The 19,444-nt window shown below is 55.8% G+C and overlaps 2 protein-coding genes across 4 annotated transcripts in view; both read left to right on the top strand.

Moving 5' to 3' along the window:
• The first annotated feature begins 3,057 nt into the window (after positions 1 to 3,057).
• NOX5 (NADPH oxidase 5) lies at positions 3,058 to 12,065 on the top strand. 2 transcript variants are annotated; one of them, XM_030497591.1, is made up of 16 exons: positions 3,061 to 3,180; positions 3,679 to 3,829; positions 4,435 to 4,645; positions 5,237 to 5,462; positions 5,887 to 6,040; positions 6,851 to 7,026; positions 7,510 to 7,692; positions 8,369 to 8,501; positions 9,054 to 9,196; positions 9,566 to 9,694; positions 10,244 to 10,288; positions 10,586 to 10,710; positions 11,025 to 11,109; positions 11,289 to 11,388; positions 11,470 to 11,636; positions 11,893 to 12,065. In XM_030497591.1, exons 1-16 carry the CDS (start codon positions 3,061 to 3,063, stop codon positions 12,022 to 12,024), a joined length of 2,280 nt encoding a protein of 759 aa, XP_030353451.1. In that variant the 3' UTR covers positions 12,025 to 12,065. The 2 variants fall into 2 exon arrangements, with proteins under 2 accessions (XP_030353452.1, XP_030353451.1); XM_030497592.1 differs by lacking the exon at positions 9,566 to 9,694 and having other exon boundaries at positions 3,058 to 3,180.
• Positions 12,066 to 19,019: 6,954 nt separating this feature from the next.
• Positions 19,020 to 19,444, top strand: part of GLCE (glucuronic acid epimerase) — a 43,538-nt gene continuing 43,113 nt past the window's right edge. Inside the window, exon 1 of one of the 2 annotated variants that reach the window (XM_030497581.1) lies at positions 19,020 to 19,165. Coding sequence is in view for 1 of the 2 variants with exons in the window: in XM_030497578.1 (XP_030353438.1) it covers positions 19,146 to 19,165 (20 nt within the window). In the remaining variant the exon portion in view is untranslated. The remainder of the gene's footprint in view (positions 19,166 to 19,444) is intronic. The other variant, XM_030497578.1, reaches the window with a different exon arrangement.

Genomic DNA, 19,444 nt, shown 5'->3' with positions numbered 1-19,444 from the left:
GGTGGGAACCCGCAGCTGAGTGAAGAGCACTGAATCTTGGAGTAAACAGGAATGAAAGTGGCATCAAATACCTGATTTCAGGTGGGTTTCAGTATTAAGAACATTATAGTAGACTATTCTTCAAAAAAAGATTTTTTTTTTTTATATATTTTGTGGCCACTTTTAATAGGATTTAAACATCTTTCAGTTTTCTGCTTTGTAGAAACATTTGTGTAAAATCTGAGCAGACTTAGATATTTGTAGCTATAAAATGCATATTTTGTTAATACATCCTTGCATTAATGCAAATATTCTGAGAGTTGGTAAATACAGAATTAATGTGATTGTCTTTAAAAAAGAGAAACAAGATCTTCTGAGGAGGGTTCTTTAGACTGGTACATATTGGCCAGTTGTGATTTTGTGTGAATTATGCTTGTTTTCAGTATTTAAGTCATCGTAGATTACAGTTTGTGGAGTTACAAACTGGTAAATATATTTAATGTGGTTCCAAGAAAAGAAATGGAGCACAGCACTTAAATCAGGATGCTTCTGTGCCTATTTTTAACAGGAGAGAAACACTGAGTTTTATTTAGATTTATATAGATTTATTTAGATTTTATTTCCTCAGAATTTTTGGGGTAGTATTTAAAAACAAATCTAAATATTACTCTTCATTGAAAGGAGAAGAGCAGACAGTGTTTTTCTAGAGAGATTGACTTGTCAGGCTTATTTTCATTAACTTATATGTGGAATTTAAGACAAGAACTGAGCTAAAACCAATTTGTGCTGCTACATGTGCCTGCTCCAGGGGCAGTAAATAACCCAGTATCCCACTCCATGAAATGTCCAATGCCTGAACATAATATATTACATTCCTTTTGTAGCCTGAGCACAATTTATTAAGTCCCATTAGTAAATTTAAGGTTTCTTCTGTTTTATGTTAGATCTCTGCAGTATGTTTGTGTAGTGGGAATACTCTGAGTATAAAGGGGGGTGTGTAAGATCCGGGTGATTTATGTTTTACTCTCCCCTTCCCCTAGTAAATGGTTTCATGACCTTGGATTGCCACAGCTTTAAAAGGAGTTTATCTGGGCTGTGAATTGGTGGGTTTAGCTCAGAACTTGTGCTTGGTTTCTGCTGGATCCCATTAGGGAAAGCTGCGACTCCGTGTAAAATACACACAGTTGAGAAGAAATACTGCTGCCCTGGGAGCTGGGGAGAATAACCCCCTCTGAACAGTGTCACTGCAGTGAAGCTCAGTGTCTATAACACCTCGTTCTCAGCTGGTTAGAGTAGTTATACCTGGGGTTTTGTATACTTTATTTAAGAAAGACTTGCTTTAAAACTTGCTGTTTAACTGCTTACAGCCCGTAAGGTAGGAGAGGGGAGGCTGAGGATGCTCCTGCCATCAGGGCAGTGAGCACATGGTCCCCATCATCTCCACTTGAGACCTGAGCAGTTCCCATGGAGCCAGAGCGGGATCTTTGTACCGAGCCGGACCAACTTCCCAACGAAGCAGTAAGCAGGGAGGCAGAGGGAGTTTTCCAGCTGGGATCGGCTGCCTCAGCTCTGGTGCTGAAGCGAAACTCTGCCGCTTAGTGTACAGAACCTCTCCCTGCTTCCCTGCTTGCTCAGGGCTTGGAGCACCACAGCAGCGCTGGAGTAGTAAAGCACAAATGGTTTACTACCTGGTTTCTGGTTCTGACATCCCCATGGCAACCTCCTCCCCGGTTTAGTCACAGTTCAGTGCTGTACAAGCGGGGTTTGTTCAGGAAGGGATAAAGGTGCAGTATGAAAGAGACACTTCCCATGTGTTGCTGACGGCCGGTGAATAGAGACTGGAGCAGTGGGTGGACACAAGCTCTTTATTGGAGCTGGCAGCACACGCTTCCCGAGGCTGGAATGCTGCAGGGTGCAAGGAATGTAAAATAAAGGAAATTAAAAGCATAACATGCAGCAGCTGTGATCAGCTTCGGTTTGAATATTGTGTGGCAACAGAAGCATCGTGCTGCAGCTCTGGGACCTGATGACAAATGTAGTGTAAGATAGAGATGATGGATTGAACCTGGTGTGAAGGAGGAGAGGGGTTTGGGAGCGACTTCCCTGTGTGCGAGCAGAGGTTTGTGCCTTGTTTCCAGCTCTACCTTGCTGCCTTATCCCTCCAGGAACACCGTGTCCTTCTGCTGAGACCCCATTTGAGAAGGGGTGAAGAGGTTGGGGTATTACAGCACAGGCTGGTCCAGGGTTATAAAAAGGCTTATTGAATGCAGCAGCTCTGATTGGTTTTCTCCTGGTTTCCCAAGATAAGGAGAGCCTGTGGTAGTTTTGGGTTCATTGGAAGAAGTACAGAGGTCTGGAGAAGGAGGTGGAGAGGGGGACAGGGAGGGATGGAGCAGGAGGATGGAGGTGAGGACCATCCAGGAGAGGAGAGCAAAGAGGAGAGAGGACCGAGTGCCTGCAGGGAGCAGAGTTTCCCATCTCCCTGCTCTGGTTTTGTTTGCAGAGAGAGCATCTTGCTGCTGCCACCTCCTTTGATCCCAGCTGGACAGAGGAGCAGCACCTTCCTGTCGCTGGGAGCTGAAAGGGTCTGGGAATGGTTCAGTCTGTTAAACTCAAAAGTTAGGGCAATCTTAGGATTAAGGTGCAGGTGTGACAAGAACTTCAGCATCACTGAGCACAAGCTCATGTTGGGCTGTGTGATGCTGCTTGTGTGAGTAAAGGGACCTGGCAGCCTGGGGCGGGCACCCCATGGACCGGCTTAACCTGGTGGAGAAGCCACAAAGGCTTGAGAGCTGAAAGCGAAGGAGACTGCACGAATGGTGCCAGGGAGTGAAGCAGGAACCTTCCTGCCTGCACAGCCCTTTGGGGTGAGCTGTGAGCCCCAAGGCTGCTCTGCTCACAGGTTGGATGAGCTCTCTGCTCCTCCTGCAGCACAGGCAGCTAGTTTGAGGGGGGTTATTTCTCCCTCTTGGCCATCGGCTGCACAGCCCTGCAGCGATGGTGCTCCTGTGAGGGCAGAGCAGGACCAGGGAGCTGTGAGGGGCTGCTCCTGTACCGCATCCCTCCCGCAGGGCCCTGACCATGAGCGCGGGTGAGGATGCTGCGTGGCTGCGGTGGGTGACGAAGCAGTTCGGGAGCATCGCGGGGCAGGACAAGGAGATCGACCTGGAGGGGTTCAAAACCGCGCTGCAGGTGAAGGAGGTGAGTGCTCCCGATGGGGCTGCCCCATCCCTGGCAGAGCTCAAGGTTGGATGGGGCTTGGAGCAACCTGCTCTAGTGGAAGGTGTCCCTGCCCGTGGCAGGGGTTGGAACTGGATGAGCTTTAAGATCCCTTCCAACCCAAACCAGTCTGGGATTCTGTGGTACTCTGCAGCGAGCAGGAGTGGAAAACCTGGATCAGCCATCCGCAATGTAAAATCAATTGGATATTTATAGTCTGCTTTTAACACGCTTGGCTATTCCCACCAAATATTCCCTTCCTGCTGCCCTGTCCATCCCTGTGTCCCCCGCGCAGCCCCTCCAGCTGCAGTGCCAATACCCCCTTCATCCCTCCCTCCTGTTTTGGGGTTGTCCCCATGACTTCCAGCTTTTGCCATGCAATTCTCATTGCTGGTGGCAACGGCTTTGCCTGTAGCATCGGGATGGGGCTGGTGAAGCACATCCCATCACCCTGTGAGAGCGTTTGTCCTCTTCCCATAGTCCTTCTTTGCTGAGCGGTTCTTTGCGCTGTTTGATTTGGATGGGAGCGGGACCATCAGCTTGGAGGAGCTGCTGAAAGCCCTGAGCCTACTCGTGCATGGGAATGAGATGGACAAGCTGAGATTCCTCTTCCAGGTTTACGATGTGGATGGTGAGATGGTGAAAACCACGTTAATTTGGGGGAGTTATTTTATTGTTGAGCAAAGCTGGAAATAACAGCAAAGCTCTTCCTGAGCTGCTTTTCCTGCTCTGACCTGCTTGGGCACAAAACGAGCTCTGGGGCCTAATTCATAACGCGAGGGATGTGGAGCTGTGGGAGCGAGCCCAGAGGAGGCCCCGGAGCTGCTGCGAGGGCTGGAGCAGCTCTGCTCTGGAGCCAGGCTGAGAGAGCTGGGCTGGGGCAGCCTGGAGAAGAGAAGGCTCCTGAAGGGGAGACCTTAGAGCAGCTCCAGTGCCTAAAGGGGCTCCGGGAAACCTGGAGAGGGGCTTTGGGCAAGGGCCTGTAGGGACAGGCCAAGGGGAATGGCTTTAACCTGCCAGAGGGGAGATTGAGATGAGCTCTGAGGCAGAAGCTCTTCCCTGTGAGGGTGCTGAGGCGCTGGCACAGGGTGCCCAGAGAAGCTGTGGCTGCCCCATCCCTGGCAGTGTTCAAGGCCAGGTTGGACACAGGGGCTTGGAACAACCTGGGAATTCCTGGTTTAAAGGTACAAGGTGAAGGTATTTCGGGGTTCTGTGGTCCCTGCTCACCCCATGCAGGCAGCGGCTCCATTGACCCGGACGAGCTGCGCGTGGTGCTGCGCTGGTGCCTGCAGGAGAGCGCCATAGCCCTGCCCGAGGAGCGCCTCACAGACCTCACCTTGGCCCTCTTCGAGGCCGCTGACAAGGACCACAGTGGCTCCATCACCTTCGAGGAGCTCAGGGAGGAGCTGGAGGCTTTCCCAGAGGTCATGGAGAACCTGACCATCAGGTACATGTGCTGCTGGGTCTCTCTGGCAGGCCCACAGGGCTGCGGCTTCCCTTGTGAGCACCTTCTTCTTCCTGCATGGAGGAAAAAAGATGGGATTTATGCTCTCATTAAGGGTCTAACGGGGTGCCCCGACCGGGAGGTGCTTGGCCAGCACTGGGAGAAATTCAGGCACCTTATGGTGCCAAGCTGGGTGCAGGACTGGGTATAGGGATGGTGCCAAGCTGGTCTGGGATACAGGGATGGGTGATAGGATTGGTGCAAGGATGATGTTGGGCTGGGTGCAGGGATGCATGCGGGGCTGGATGCAGGGATGATGCGATGCTGGGTGCGGGGATGGATGCGATGCTGGATGCAGGGATGGATGCGGGGCTGGGCGCGGAGATGATGCGATGCTGGGCGCGGGGCTGGGTGCGGGGATGGATGCCATGCTGGGTGCGGGGATGGATGCCATGCTGGGTGCGGGGATGGATGCCATGCTGGGTGCGGGGATGGTGCGATGCTGGGTGTGGGGCTGGGTGCGGGGATGGATGCCATGCTGGGTGCAGGGCTCCCCCCTCCCCATGCAAGCAGTGCCCGGTGCTTCCACCCCAGTGCCGCGACCTGGCTGAAGCCGCCGCCACCGGCCGAGCGCCGCCCGCGGCCGCGCTGCCTGCGCCGCGCGTTCTGGCACAACCACGGCGGGGCCCTGCGCTGCCTGTGCGGCTACGCCGGCCTCAACCTGCTGCTCTTCGCGCTGGCGGCGCCGCGCCACGCCGGGAGCCTGGCGCTGGCCCGCGGCTGCGGCCAGTGCCTCAACTTCAACTGCGCCCTGCTCGCAGTGAGTGCGGGGCCGGGGGGCTGAGCTCATGGCGCGGCGTGATGGTGACCAGGGCGATTCACAGCCCAGACCCTCTTTGGGGGCAGTAATGGAGCATGTGGGCTTCTGCAGCGTGGGACCGGGCTGTCTCCTCTAAATAGTTATGTATAAATAGTAGGTTAGGGAGGTCGTGAGCTCTTTCGGACAAGGGAACTCCCAGCACCCTGCAGGTGGGTCCTTGATTTCTGCCTCTGGGTGCTCTGCACAGGAGGTTAGCAGGGAGCTGGCTCTGGAGACCAAGGGCCCCCAGCATCCCTTATGGCCCCTCTCCCATCTCCAATGCCCCCCAGCATCTCTGGCTGTCCCTTTCCCATCCCCGATGGCCTCTCTCCCATATCCCTGGTTGTCCCTTTCCCTTCCCTGACTGCCCCTCTCCTGCCTGGAGGTGCTGATGCTGCGGAGGTGCCTGACGTGGCTGCGAGCCACCCCCCTGGCCAAGGTGCTGCCTCTGGACCAGCACGTCGCGTTCCACCAGCTCGTGGGGTACGTGGTGCTGGCGCTGGCAGCCGCTCACACGGGCGCCCACGTCGCCAACTTCAGTGAGTAGCAGCCCCCGGGCAGGGGTGGGCAGGGGCTGACCTCGGGTGAGACCCGCTCCAGTGTGCCCCATCAGCCCTGCGGGGGTCCCCCTTCCAGTCCTGCTGCTCAGGTGTAAAGAGCCCCTTAGTGCAGGGACATCACACACATTGTGCTGGTGGAAAGATGCAGGGGCCTCGATTGAGCCCTGTGGGGGATGCTCGTGTCCCAGGGGATGCAGATGTCCCGGGGAAGGGATGTTCATGTCCTGGGTGACGCTCATGTCCTGGAGAAATGCAGGTCTTGCAGGGAATGGATTCTCGTGTACCAGGAGAGATACATATGCTCCATGCAGGGGATGCATGTGTCCGTGGGGGGATGCTCCTGTCCTTCATAGAAGGGATGCTCGTGTCCTTAGGGTGCAGATATTTCAGGGAAGGGGCTGCAAGGCTTAACGAGGGGGTGCACACACCGTATCGGGGTGCGAGGCCACAGGAAGGCTGCCGGCAGCCCCAGGGCACACGGTGCTGTGCAGTCTGTGCACTGTCTGTTACCCCCATCTAGTGGCATCCCGGCCAGCAGCGACAGGCTCCCACGATCCCCACACAGCTCCCGAGTGGAGTCGGTGCCCCACGGACCCCCCACCTCACGGCAGGGCCACGGGCAGGGAGACCTTCCACTAGAGCAGGTTGCTCCAAGCCCCTGTGTCCAACCTGGCCTTGAACACTGCCAGGGATGGGGCAGCCACAGCTTCTCTGGGCACCCTGTGCCAGCGCCTCAGCACCCTCACAGGGAAGAACTGCCTGAGATGCCATGTCCATGTCCCATGCCAGGCAGGCTGGCGCAGCAGGACGGGCACCCTGCCCTCGCCGAGTACCTGCTGCAGGCACGGCCGGGCGCGGGGGGCCTGTGGGGCACGGCCTCGCAGACCGGGCTGGTGCTCCAGGCGCTGCTGCTCACCATGGCCGCCTTCTCCAGCCCCTGCGTCCGACGGAGCGGCCACTTCGAGGTGGGTCCCACCACAAGTCTGTGAATACCCCCAAAATGGAGCATACTGGGGAGTGGGGGAATTGGGGTGAGGGTGCTCATTGGTGGGTGCCCATCTGGGTGCTGGTCCATGGGTCATGAGCCAGTGAGGTACCCTCCAGTACTTCCCTTGACACCCCCATAGAGTCACAGACTGGTTTAGATTGGAAAGGACCTTAAGATCATCCAGTTCCAATCCCTGCCACGGACAGGGACACCTTCCACTAGAGCAGGTTGCTGCAAGCCCCTGTGTCCAACCTGGCCTTGAACGCTGCCAGGGATGGGGCATTTACCACTATGATTTACCAGTTCTTTGAGCAACCTACTCCTCAGATTTGGAGTTTTGGGGTTTCCAAGCTTTTCTTCACCATTTGGGCTGCCTTCGCCCATGGGGATGCCCCAGCACAGCCTCACCAGGAAGCACCATTTGGATCCATTCATTGCTCTCAATTCATGCTCACCGCAGGTCTTCTACTGGACCCACTTCTCCTACATCTCCATCTGGATCCTCCTCCTCCTGCACGGCCCCCACTTCTGGAAGTGGTTCGTGGTTCCCGGCTGCCTCTTTGTGCTGGAGAAGGCGCTTGGCTTGGCCTGGCGGCGGGCCAGGGGGCTGCGCATCGTTGAGGTCAACCTGCTCCCATCCAAGGTCTGCACCCGGGGTCTCTGATCCCCTCCAACCTCCCTCCCAGCGCCCTCCTTGTGTGAGAGTGGGAATAAAGGTGCTGCAGCTCCCACAAACACCTTTACTATTTGCAAAGCATCTTATAGCTTGGAGCAAAGCACTCTGCAAGTGTCCACATGGGAGGGGGTGATGGTCCCCCCACGTGCTGGGTGCTCCCCCCAGCCACGTGCTGGAGGGATGGCTTGCAATGAATAGCTTGTATGGAAAACATGCAGCTTTGGGTGGCTTCGGGCTGTGGTGGTGGATGTTTGCAGCAAGAGGTGGAAGCAGGTTCTTCATTTTCAAGCCACTATTTTTTGTTATTTAGAGTTTTTGCCTATTTTTCAAGTAAAAAAAGGTCTAAACTCACAGAACGACTGGAGACAAAATGCAAACTGCTTTGACTCCTAGTTTCTGTTAAAACTTTGTTGTTTGATGTCAGCCCTAACTGAGATTTTGATTTGATAGCAAAGCTGGGCAGTGAATAGGAGAACAAACCCCTTTCTTAGGTCAAATCTGTCCTTCTCATGCCGGCCACTGTTCAACATGGGAGGCACAAAGCCGGGTGGTCATGGGCTGCAGAAGGACCATCCCACTGGAGACCAACCAGCCTGACGTGCCCCCTGGATGCTCCTGGTTTTCCGGTCTCTGTTCCCTGCAGGTCACTCACCTCGTGATCGAGAGGCCGCAGTTCTTCCACTACAAGCCAGGTGACTACATCTACCTGAACGTCCCGGCCATCGCCACCTACGAGTGGCACCCCTTCACCATCAGCAGCGCGCCCGAGCAGCAAGGTGATCACTGACCCTATAGCGTCCACTGGGATGATGTTTTGCATCACACAAGTCCCATCTGGGTGGCTGGATACCCTCTGAGGTGTCCGTACCATGCAGCAGGGTGGTGTGTGTCCATGCATGCCTCAGCTCACCTACCTCCATCTCTGTCTGTGTGTAAGTGCTGTATGAAAGCAGGTACTCGGGTTATTTCAAGCACGGTGTGAGGACTGAATGTGGAGGATGTCAGTGGGTATTTGGCCTGGTGCCACACAGCCTTTCACTACCCAAAGGGAGCCTACGGGAAAGCTGGAGAGGAGCTTTGGACAAGGGTCTGTAGGGACAGGACAAGGGGAATGGCTTTAACCTGCCAGAGGGGAGATTGAGATGAGCTCTTAGGCAGAAACTGGAACTGGATGAGCTTAAAGGTCCCTTCCCACCCAAGCCATTCCATCATTCTATGATTGCTGCTGCACCCCTGGGGCAGTACTGTGCAGCACAGCCCATGGTGCTGGGGCTGCAGGGCAGTTCTGTAGCCAGGATGCTGACCCACTGCTCCGCTTCCTCCCGCAGACACGCTGTGGCTGCACATCAGGTCTTTGGGCCAGTGGACCAACAAGCTCTATGAATACTTCCAGCAGCCTGAATCGCTCAGCACGGAGCCCAAACCCCTCAGCAGGAGCCTGCGGGAGAGGAGACCCCAGTGCCGGGCACAGGTTGGTGTGAACAGGGCTCAGCTTTTGGCCAACCCTCTGCTGAGCGCCCCTTCACAGGGTCACCCCAGTGTTCAGCCTCCCGTGCAGCACCAGGCTGGCTGCTGGGGGTACCTCTCATGGTGCACGTCCCCTACAAGGTGCTTGTGCAGCCAGAGAGGATCAAGGCCAGGTTGGACACAGGGGCTTGGAGCAACCTGGTCTAGTGGAAGGTGTCCCTGCCCGTGGCAGGGGGTTGGAGCTGGATGAGCTTTAAGCTCCCTTCCAACACAAACCATTCTATGACTTTGCATCCCCCTGGCTCCACTGAAGCCATACAACCGTGATGGATGGAGCACCACAGCCAGTGATGCCTTTGCCTTTGGCTTCCAGGAAGGTCTCTGCAGCAGAGCTGGCTCGGAGGGGGGGTCCTTGGCCACTGATGGGGATGGAGCCGTTCAGCTGACATCGTACAAAGCCACCAGTGCTGCTGCCCCGGGAGATCAGGACCCGCCATCAGGGGTGAGCACATCTCCCACTGTCACCTGTTAGCAGCTCTTATCCCTGACATGAAAACTTCCCAGGATATTGATTGTGTCTGGGCTGGAGGAGCAGCCCTGGCAGATGAGGAATCTACATGCACTGGGTTTAATGAGTGTCTCTCCCTGTCACCTTCATGCTCTTATCTGTGTCCTGGTGAGCGGTGGTTCCCCACGCCTGCTCCCACCACTCCGGCCATCCCGGCTGCTGTAAACCAATTTCTCCCTTCCCAGCTTTTGTGATTTGGGTAATTGACTTTTAAATCAATACTCAAATCGATTATGATCCAGATAATGTCATGAGGTGACAGGTTCCTGGTGCTGGATGTTGGTGGGTTGTCCCACCAGAGGCTGGAGCAGTGCCCTGGGTCTGACCAAGGGATGCGGCTGGAAGCGTGTGTGCAGCCTGGATCATCCCAGCTGGGAAAAACCCACCCCAAATCCCAAACCTGGGAATAAGCAGGGTTGGCATTAGGCGTCATGGAGGGGTTTGGATGAGGAAGAGGTGGTCACTGCTCTCTTTACCACACAGGTCTCCACCGGGCTGGGGGAGACCCATCGGCTCTGCAGCATCAAGGTGAGGGATGCTCGGTCCTTCCCCGGCTCTGGTGAGCAGGGCTGTGCTCGGCATCCTTGGGGAGCACCCACATGTGTGCCCCTGTGCATGGATGGTCCTGAATGGGGCCGATCCAAACCATGCACTGCTGGATGCTTCATTCCCACCCCGTCCTCCTCTTCCTTTGCTCCCGTAACACTCCCATAAGAGACCCCAGATTCTGCTGGGCTCCATCAGCCTGCTCCTACCCATAGCCCAAGAGTTGTTTTAGCACCCATGGGCTGCCTGATTGCTCCCTGAGTATCTCATGTCTCCCAGTGCTACATCGATGGCCCCTATGGGACCCCAACCCGGAGGATCTTCACCTCGGAGCACGCTGTCCTCATCGGCGCCGGCATCGGCATCACCCCCTTCGCCTCCATTTTGCAGAGCATCATGTACAGGTTGGTGCTGGGGCAGCAGCTCAGGCTTTGGACACGCTGGTGGAGCTCTGATGTGGCTTTGGGAGGCACAAGATGTGATGTACACCGTGTTGGTCCTCCTCACTTCTAGCCCTGGGGCTCATAACACATGGCCACAAGACCCAAAACCGGGTCCTCCCTCAGTGTAAGGCTGGGGACTTCTGCTGCAGGGAACCCACTGGCAGGAGGTTGGCCACGGGCATGCAGCAGAGCTGGTGAGGAACAGGGACTCAGGGTCTCCACTGAAGGTCTGTGGGGTCCAAGGGATGCAGGTAGAGCTGTGTCTGCCCGTGCAGGTACCGCCGGCGAAAGCAGAGCTGCCCTAGCTGCCACTACTCGTGGTGTGAGGACCTGCAGGACGAGGAGATGACACTCAGGAAGGTAGGAGATGATGGAGGGGGATGTGGGACCAAGGTGCACCCTGGGGGTGGATGCAGGAGGGCTGCAGGCTGCTGAGGGTGCAGACCCCACGAGCATCCCTGTGGTCCAGCAGGTGTGGGTTGGGTTTAGTCCCTGTGCTGCCAGCCAGCTCCCAATCAGAAGCTGCTGTGTCCTTCCAGGTTGACTTCATCTGGATAAACCGGGACCAGAAGCACTTTGAGTGGTTCGTCAGCCTGCTGACCAGGCTGGAACTGGAGCAGGCTGAGCAGGAGCCGGGAGGTGAGCGGGAGGCAGGGACACCCCGACCCGTGTGGTCACGGTGTGGGGCTGCGCTGCGTGAGCATCCGCTGGGACACGCAGGGCGGTTTCTGGAGATGCACATGTACATGACCTCGGCTCTGGGCAAGCACGACATGAAGGGCATCGGGCTGCAGATGGCGCTGGACCTGCTGGCGGCCAAGGAGCAGAGGGACTCCATCACGGGGCTGCGCACCAGGACCCAGCCCGGCCGCCCCGACTGGAGCAAGGTGAGGGGTGGCTGCGATCATGCTCATGGGAAGGGAGCCGTGTCCCCACAACCCGCTCTTCTGGGGGGACACCACAGGAGAGCCCTGTTTTGGAGCAGGAGGAAGCACCACAGGGATATCCAGACCCACGAAACCTCTTCCTCTCATGGGGAAGCATCACAGCGCCATGGGGCGGCCGGGTTGTGCTGGGCAGCAGCTCCCAAAGCAGGCAGGGGTCTGGTGGCTGTGCCAGCATCTCCTCTCGCCTGTTCCTCAGGTGTTTGGGAAGGTGGCAGAGGAGAAGAGAGGGAAGGTCCAGGTCTTCTTCTGTGGCTCACCAGCGCTTGCCAAAGTCATCAGGGTGCACTGCGAGCGCTTCGGCTTCCCCTTCTTCAATGAGCATTTCTAGCAGCAGCCCTGGTCGCAGCCTGCCCTGCCAGGCTGGATGCGGGGTGATGGGCTCCATGGACGCATCCTTCTTCTTCATGGTGGTGGCTCCCACTGGTGCTGGGTCAGAGCTGGGGAGGGTGGGATGCGCAGGGAGCAGGGGACAGGGAGGGGAAGGGGCTGGGATGGGCCACGGGGCTTTGGGGTGGATGCGACGGGGTCCTGGAGCCATTTGGAGTGGAGGAGATGGCGATCCTGGAGCATCCCTGTGGGGTTTTGAGGGGGAAAGAACCAGTATCCCAGAGCCCTTTGGGATGGGGGGTCCTGAAGCACCTTACAGGGCTTTAGGGCACAGGGAAGGGGTCTGCATCACTTTGCAGAGCTTTGGGATGGGAGGGCACAAGAGTCCTGCATCACCTCGCAGGGCATCGGGATGGGGAAATAGGGTCCTGCCTCACCTCGCATGGCTCTGGGACGGGGGAGCCCTGTGGGATGCCCACAGGAGGGCGCTGCAGCCCCGGTAACCAGGGCCGGGTCGGGCCGTGCTGGCCCCAAGCCCGGCTCCGGCTGCTCCTTTCCAAAGGGCACCCAGCATCCTTCTGCCAAGCTAAATAATTGGCATCCCCCTGTCCCAGCCCTGCTCTGCAGCCCAACAGTGGGTTCGCTTCTTTTTACACCAGGAAACAGATGATTTTGGATGTGCCCAGCGCAGCCCATCCGCCTCGGGATGGCTGCTGGTGGGATGCGGTGACCTCCAAAATGATGGTATCTGAGTACAGGGATGTCCCCGTGTGTTGCTGATGCGACCCGTGGGAACACATCTCTGCTCAAATCAAATGGTGACATGAGGATGGTTTATAGGGTCTTTTATGGGCCACCCGTGCAATATGCTGATGATTTGGTGTTAAAAATAACAGGAAAGGTTAATGTAGATGAGACCGTCATCCCATGGGAAAGCCACCCGCAGGGAGAGCAAAGGCTCATGCGGAGCCAAATCTGCTCAGGGCTTTGCTAGAGAAACAGAACCTGGATGTGAGCCCAAATCCATGGGCTGATCCTCTGGGGCATGGACGAGGGCTCCCATGGACCAGCATCCTCATAAGAGCATCCCATGCACTGTAATTAAAGGGGTTGTTTCAATCAGGGGACGATGCAAGATCCTGTTTGTCAGGTCCAAGGGAAAATCAGTTCAGCCGCAGCCTCCTGGGATTTGCAGGGAAATAAGCCCCGCTCTGCACATGGAGTGATGGGGATTTGGGGATGCTGCGCTCCTGCACTGACCCCATTCCTGTGCGCTCCCATTGCCAAAGAGGCTAGGGAAGAACCGGGGCTGTATGTGGTGGCATCACGTGGCCGAGGAGAACACGCTCCTCTCGATCATAAGGAAGAGTTAATTACAGCTCTCCCCACGTTCCGAAGCAATTATAAGCAGAATGAATCATGATGTGTCTGCTGATAATCATTTGCATCCTGCTGGATCGCAGGGGCCGAAGCACTCCCAGGCTGCAGCAGCTCAAAAAACACCAACAAAAGAGGCAAATTTAGCTCTTTGTGAGCATTGTGGCACCAACGTGCCCAAAGCAGAGGAATTTGGGGGGAAATAATGCAAAAACCCCAAGAATTGGGGATGCCACCCTAATGAGAAGCACGCAGCCTTGCTTTGGAATGCTTCGGAAGGGGTTGGGGAGCCGGGTGGCTTTTGCTTTTTACTTTCTCTTTAGATGAAGGTGTTGGTGTTTGGGGACACAGAGATGTGGAGTTGCCTGTTTCAGTCACGCACATGATTTGTGGGGAGGAATTTGGATGCTCATCCTGTTCTGGGGTTTGCATTCCATGTCCTGGCACATTGTAGGAGGTAGTTTGATGCCCTGGAGCATGACGCATCTCAGAGGCATTCAGCTGCCTGCTCCCGCTCCCATCCCAGCGTGTTTCCCATTGCTGGTGGGCACCTCCAAGGAGAGATGGAGGCAGCATCAAGGTCAGTGCTGACAGGATGAATCCTGAGCTGCTCCCATCCCAGCCACGGCGATGAAAAATTGATGAAGCCCTTCCCCTTCCATCCGCTGCCGATTCCCCACATCTCCGCTTCGTCAGAGGTTTCCTTTGGATCTGAGGAATAAATGATTAAAGGATGTGGAATTGGGGCGGAGGAATTGCTGCTGCTCGTGGGGTTTCGGTGCTGGAGCAGTGGGGCACGGGCAGCTTGGGCTCCATGGCCAAACCAAGCCACGGTTGGGGTGGGAAATGGTACCCAGAGAAGGGCTGCTCCCTCAATTCCAGGATCTGCTTTGCTTTGGGGTTGTTTTTCATGTTAAAGCAACAGGAGGCTCTGCAGGAGGAGCTGGGGAGGCAGCGGGTGAGGCTGGATAATGATCTGCCTCCTGATTAATGCCTTCCCTCGGCTGGCTTCATTACTGTGATTACACTCGGGCTGTAGCATAGCAACAGCTAATTGTTGGTTGGATGCAAAGTGCATAATTCCCTGGATTAAAATTTTATTAAGATATAATTGCATTCATCTTGCAGCAACGGATGCTTCAGAGACACTGAGGAGAGGCAGCAGCGGTTGGTGGGGCTCCAGTGGTGGGGATCTGATGGTGGTTGAGCCTCGGGACATCGGGATGGGTATTGGGATGTCATCGGGATGCTGGGCTGGGGCTCGGTGCTGGGGTTTGGGTTGGAGAGAGCTGGCTGAAGGGATCTCTTGTATGGAATATCACCTGCAGGTATTCCCTCACAAACCCTCAATCTATCCATAGAATTTCATCCATGGATAAATGAAAAGGAGGATGTGGGAGGTGATGATCAGCACAAGGAGGTTCTTGTAAAGAAGATAGTATAATAGGAGGTGACAACTGCCCAAAGCTCTTTGTTCCTTCAGCACCACATCCCAGCTCCTCCGAAATCCAGCCAGAGAGGGAAACCTTAAGGAAAGTGTATTTATTAACAGTATGATCACACTTGGCATATTCTATTACTAAGTGGTCCTGGTACATAGATATTATTCACTTAAGTAATCAATCACTGCCAACAAATTACAGGATACAGGGAATGAAATTAGCAAAATGAACTATGGATGTAAAATTCATTTGAAATTCAATTTAGGAGCAACATTAGCTTTCAATTAGTCTGCCCAACTGTTGGAGCATCATTTTGTCTATCAGGTTTTTAACTCAATGTAATTAACCTTTGCTGTTAAATTGTTGTTGATTTCATTGATATAATTATTATGCGACTCCTAATATTTTGCTTGGATGGTATCTCATTAGTTTGTGGCTTCTAATTAGGGAAACGGTGATTTCTGGGTCTTTTTCTTCCCTCTGCCCAGTGGGACAGGGGGGAGATGCTTCAGAGCTGGGAATTTGGGTGGGAAATACTGTACAGGGAGGGGATGTGACCTGTTCCCACTGTTCCCAGCACGAGTGGTCCCAAACTGGTGGAGGAGCTGGGGTGAGAGGGACAGGGGATGGGCCATGGGGTGTAGGACCATGAAACAAGGAGGATGGGGGGGTCCTGCATATTAAGGCAGCAGCAGATCATGGAATCCTGGAATCCCAGGTTGAAGGGACCTCAAGGACCATCTGGTCCAACCCTTCCAGGCACAGCATGGCCTAGACTGGATGGCCCAGCACCCTGTCCAGCTGAACCTTAACAGTGTCCAACACAGTCACCACTTCCCTGGGGAGATTATTCCAGTGGCTGGTTGTTCTCATTGGGAAAAATGTTCCCCTTGTGTCCAATGGGAATCTGCCCAGGAGTAATCTGTGTCCATCACCCCTTGTCTTTTCCATGTGATCCCTTGTAAACAGGGAGTCTCCATCTTCTTTGTAGCCACCCCTTTAATACTGGAACATGGGGATAAGGTCCCCCTGAGCCTTCTCCTCTCCAGGCTGGACAGTCCCAGCTCTCTCAGCCATTCCTCACACACATCCCAGACCTTGGACCATCTTTGTGGCCCGTCTCTGGATCCTCTCTGGCCCCTCCACATCTTTTTTGTACAGCAGGACTAAAACTGCACACGGTATTCCAGATGAGCACGGAGCAGGCTGCGACAATGACACCTTCATCTCTGCTGGTGATGCCCAGATGTTAGACCCCTCCTTGGGCACAGCTGGAGGGGATGATTCCAGCTTTGGCCCTGGTTATTTGCAGCGGGGTGGATGGTCCATGGGGCACGATGGGGATGGTGGGGTTCAAGGTGCTTTTTCCCCGCTCCATCCCTTCCTTTCCCAAGGGGAGATGGATGAGGTGGAGGGGTTAATAAAGGAGCTGTGACTCGCTCCAGCCCCATGAGCAGAGCTGGGGGTCCCTGTGCAGGCAGGAGCTGAGCGGGGCCGGATGCTCCTCACGTCACGGGCACCCCCTGCTCACAGCCACCAGCCCCAATAGTTGTTTCCCCCCCTAAAGAGAAACATCTTTGACAGCCACTTAATGCCCACCAGTTGTTCTAACAGATACCACTTCCCCCCTTCAGCTCCACGTGGGTTTGTGAGGTTATAACTCAAGCTAATATCCGATAGATGGGACTAATCCTGCCGCCGTTGCAGCCGATGGAAATGTTTCCATTGACGTCAGCGGGAGCAGGATTGATCTCCACACACGGACTATTTGTTCCTGAGGTTTTAAGAATTCATTTCCTCCTCCTATTGCCAGAGACAGAGCAGCAGTGGGGGGAGAGGAGGCATCTAATAACCACCTATTAAAACATGAATCATCAGCTTAGAGCCCGGCGCAGGAGGCTGAGAGGAGAATAACTGAGCTGGGTTTGGGGCTGAAGGAAGGGGAGTGTGTATGAGACAGGGCCCAGCAGCTAATCTGGAACAAGAGAGTAATTGCAATGTAAATTGTTTCACGCTAGCATGTGAACTGCATCTTTTAAGCTCTATTTAAATGCATTACGGTAGATGAGGCCTCTGCTCACAGCCCTTATCCTGTGCTGGAACAGCACCTGATGTATTTCTTTACAGTACACTTTGAGGGTGCTATTTGCTTTTGGATAGACTCTAACAGCACTAAGCAAGCCAGGACGGCTCAGGTGCCATCGCACCAGCATGGAGCAGGCAGAAAGGGGCCTCCAAGTGTTACCTGGGCACCTGATTTTTACTATTGCATTTTAACAAAGGAAACTCTTAATTTTTACCCATTTAACACCACCTCCTGCGCAGCGCTTCAGGAACCTGTCCCATAAAAGCAGAGACGTGTCCTGCCCCACCTCTGAGCCTGCGAGAGCATCAGCGGGATGTTGAACTCCTTTGCAATGGAAGTTTCCCGGCGTGGATGTGCTCCTGCTGCAACGGCAGCAGGAAAACCCTTCCATTAACTTCAAACCTCTTGTGTTTTACCCCGTGATTTCATTTTCATGGTGTGTGATAAATAAGTCTAACGAATGACTCTGACAAAGGAGCGGGGTGTGCGTGTGTTTATTGCTATGGAAACAATCCTGGGCCAAGCTGAAAGAGGAATTCTTTAGGACTATTCCTTTGCAAAGCCACCAGAATCCCGACACATGAGAGGTTCCTGCTGTGCCCGACCCTCACCAGCTCATGCAACATAACCAAAAGTCAGCATCCACCTTTTGTACCCATTCTTGCTTCCATAAGTGCACCCCAGCACCACGTCAAGGGCTTCATGCACCCCCTTCTACTGCTGTTTGCTCCCCAAACTTTGCATCCCATCTGCTGGGGCTCTTCTGCTTGTCCTGGAGAAGATAAGACCGAAGGACCTTGCTTTGCAACCGCAGGGTGAGGTGGTGAAGGTGGCATTGTAATGTGATGTCCTCACCCTTGCTGGGTCTGCTAACGGGTAATGAAGATAACGCTGTAATTAAGACACTCAGTGTCTTCTTACTTGGTTATTTTAAAATCAGGAGATTAAAAATCCACTGTTTCCAACTGGAGCTGCCTAAACCTGGGGTTTAGCACAGGGAGCCTGTAGGGTATAAAAGACTTGGAGGTAGCTGGGGATGGGTGACATTGGGTGAATCTCTGCACCCCATCTCCATGCACCCTGTGCCCAAACTGCGCTGGGAAGGGTGCACAGAAGTGCTGGCTCCAGGTCTTTTACACCCCTACAGACCCAACCCCTGCAGCACTGAGCAGCTTCACGTCCCTGCTCCAAGATCCAGCCCATGTTGTCACAGCACCAGCGCTGGGCAAAGGCAGTTTGGAGCTGGTGGTTGAGCTTAGGGGAAGGGGAGCAGGGCAGCGAGGGCAGGCGCAGAGAGGACAAGGCTGCAAAATGCAAAGGAGGGTTTTGCAAGAGGCAGCAGGTTGTGCAAACACACCTGGGCAGGAGCCGGCCTTTGCAGGGCCAAGTGCTGCTGGCACAAGGCAGAACCATGGAATTCCAGGCGGAAAGGACCTCAAGGACCATCTGGTCCAACCCTTCCAGGCACAGCATGGCCTAGACTGCATGTCCCAGCACCCTGTCCAGCTGAACCTTCACAGTGCCCACCGTGGAGCCATCACTTCCCCGGGGAGATTATTCCAGCGGCTGGTTGTTGTCACTGGGAAAACCCGCAGGAAAAGGCTAAAAAGGGGGGATTTGGTGCCTGTCGCTGTGCGGGGTGCGGAGGTTCGTGTCCCTGAGGACACACAGGACAGCGGCACACGGGTCACCGTGCCACCACAGCGCGCCGGGGGGGGATGCCGGCTCCCTGCGGCCACGTGGTGAGTCACTGCCCTGATTTTGAGGTAAAACCAGACAAAATCAGTGCAACGGCCCTTGTAAAGCTGACATGGGCAGGGTGGGGAAGCCGCGGCGGGCTTCCACACACAGCCCATTCCCGCACAGCTGCAAAGGGAGTGTCCGGGGACGGGCTGTACCGCGGGCACCGCCGCTCTCAGCGCCGCTTAATTACCCGCTAATTAACACCCCGCGCCCCCGCCACGTGCGCGCCGCCGACGGGGGCGTGGCTCCGCGCAGCCAATCAGCAGCGCCCCCGACCCCGCCGCACCCCATTGGCTGGCGGCAGGCCCCGCCCACAGCCGCGGTTCTCGCGGGAAGTAGGGGCGGGGCCGGGCCCGTCTCTTCTCCACCCCCCCACACCCCCCGACCTGGCACCGCGCCCCCGGTACTGGGGCTCCGCCGCGGCCGCTCAGCGCTGTCGCTCCCCGCTGGGCCTCGCCGCCCGCCCCGCTACCCATGTCGGCGGCAGCGCGCAGGTAGGGGCGCGCCGGTGGGTGGGGTGAGGCGGTGGCTGCGGGGGAACGCGGTGCGGGCGGCACAGGCGCTGCCCGCCGGTGGAGGGAAGGGAAGGGCGGGAGCGGCCCCGCCGGTGTCCCCGGTGCCGCCGCCCCGCCCGCCGCCCCCCGCCTCACCGGCGCCGCTGTCACGGCGCGCCGCGCCCTCCCATTGGCTGGGGCTTCCGGCGCGCCACGCCCCCTGCGCTCCCATTGGCTGCAGGCTCCGTGGCGCGCCGCCCCCCCGCGCTCCCATTGGCG

Source organism: Strigops habroptila, chromosome 9 (assembly GCF_004027225.2).
Source record: "Strigops habroptila isolate Jane chromosome 9, bStrHab1.2.pri, whole genome shotgun sequence".
In the NCBI taxonomy this organism is placed as follows: Eukaryota; Metazoa; Chordata; class Aves; order Psittaciformes; family Psittacidae; genus Strigops; species Strigops habroptila.
The sequence above is the reverse complement of the archived record's forward strand: the minus strand, read 5'-3'. Positions and strand labels throughout refer to the sequence as shown.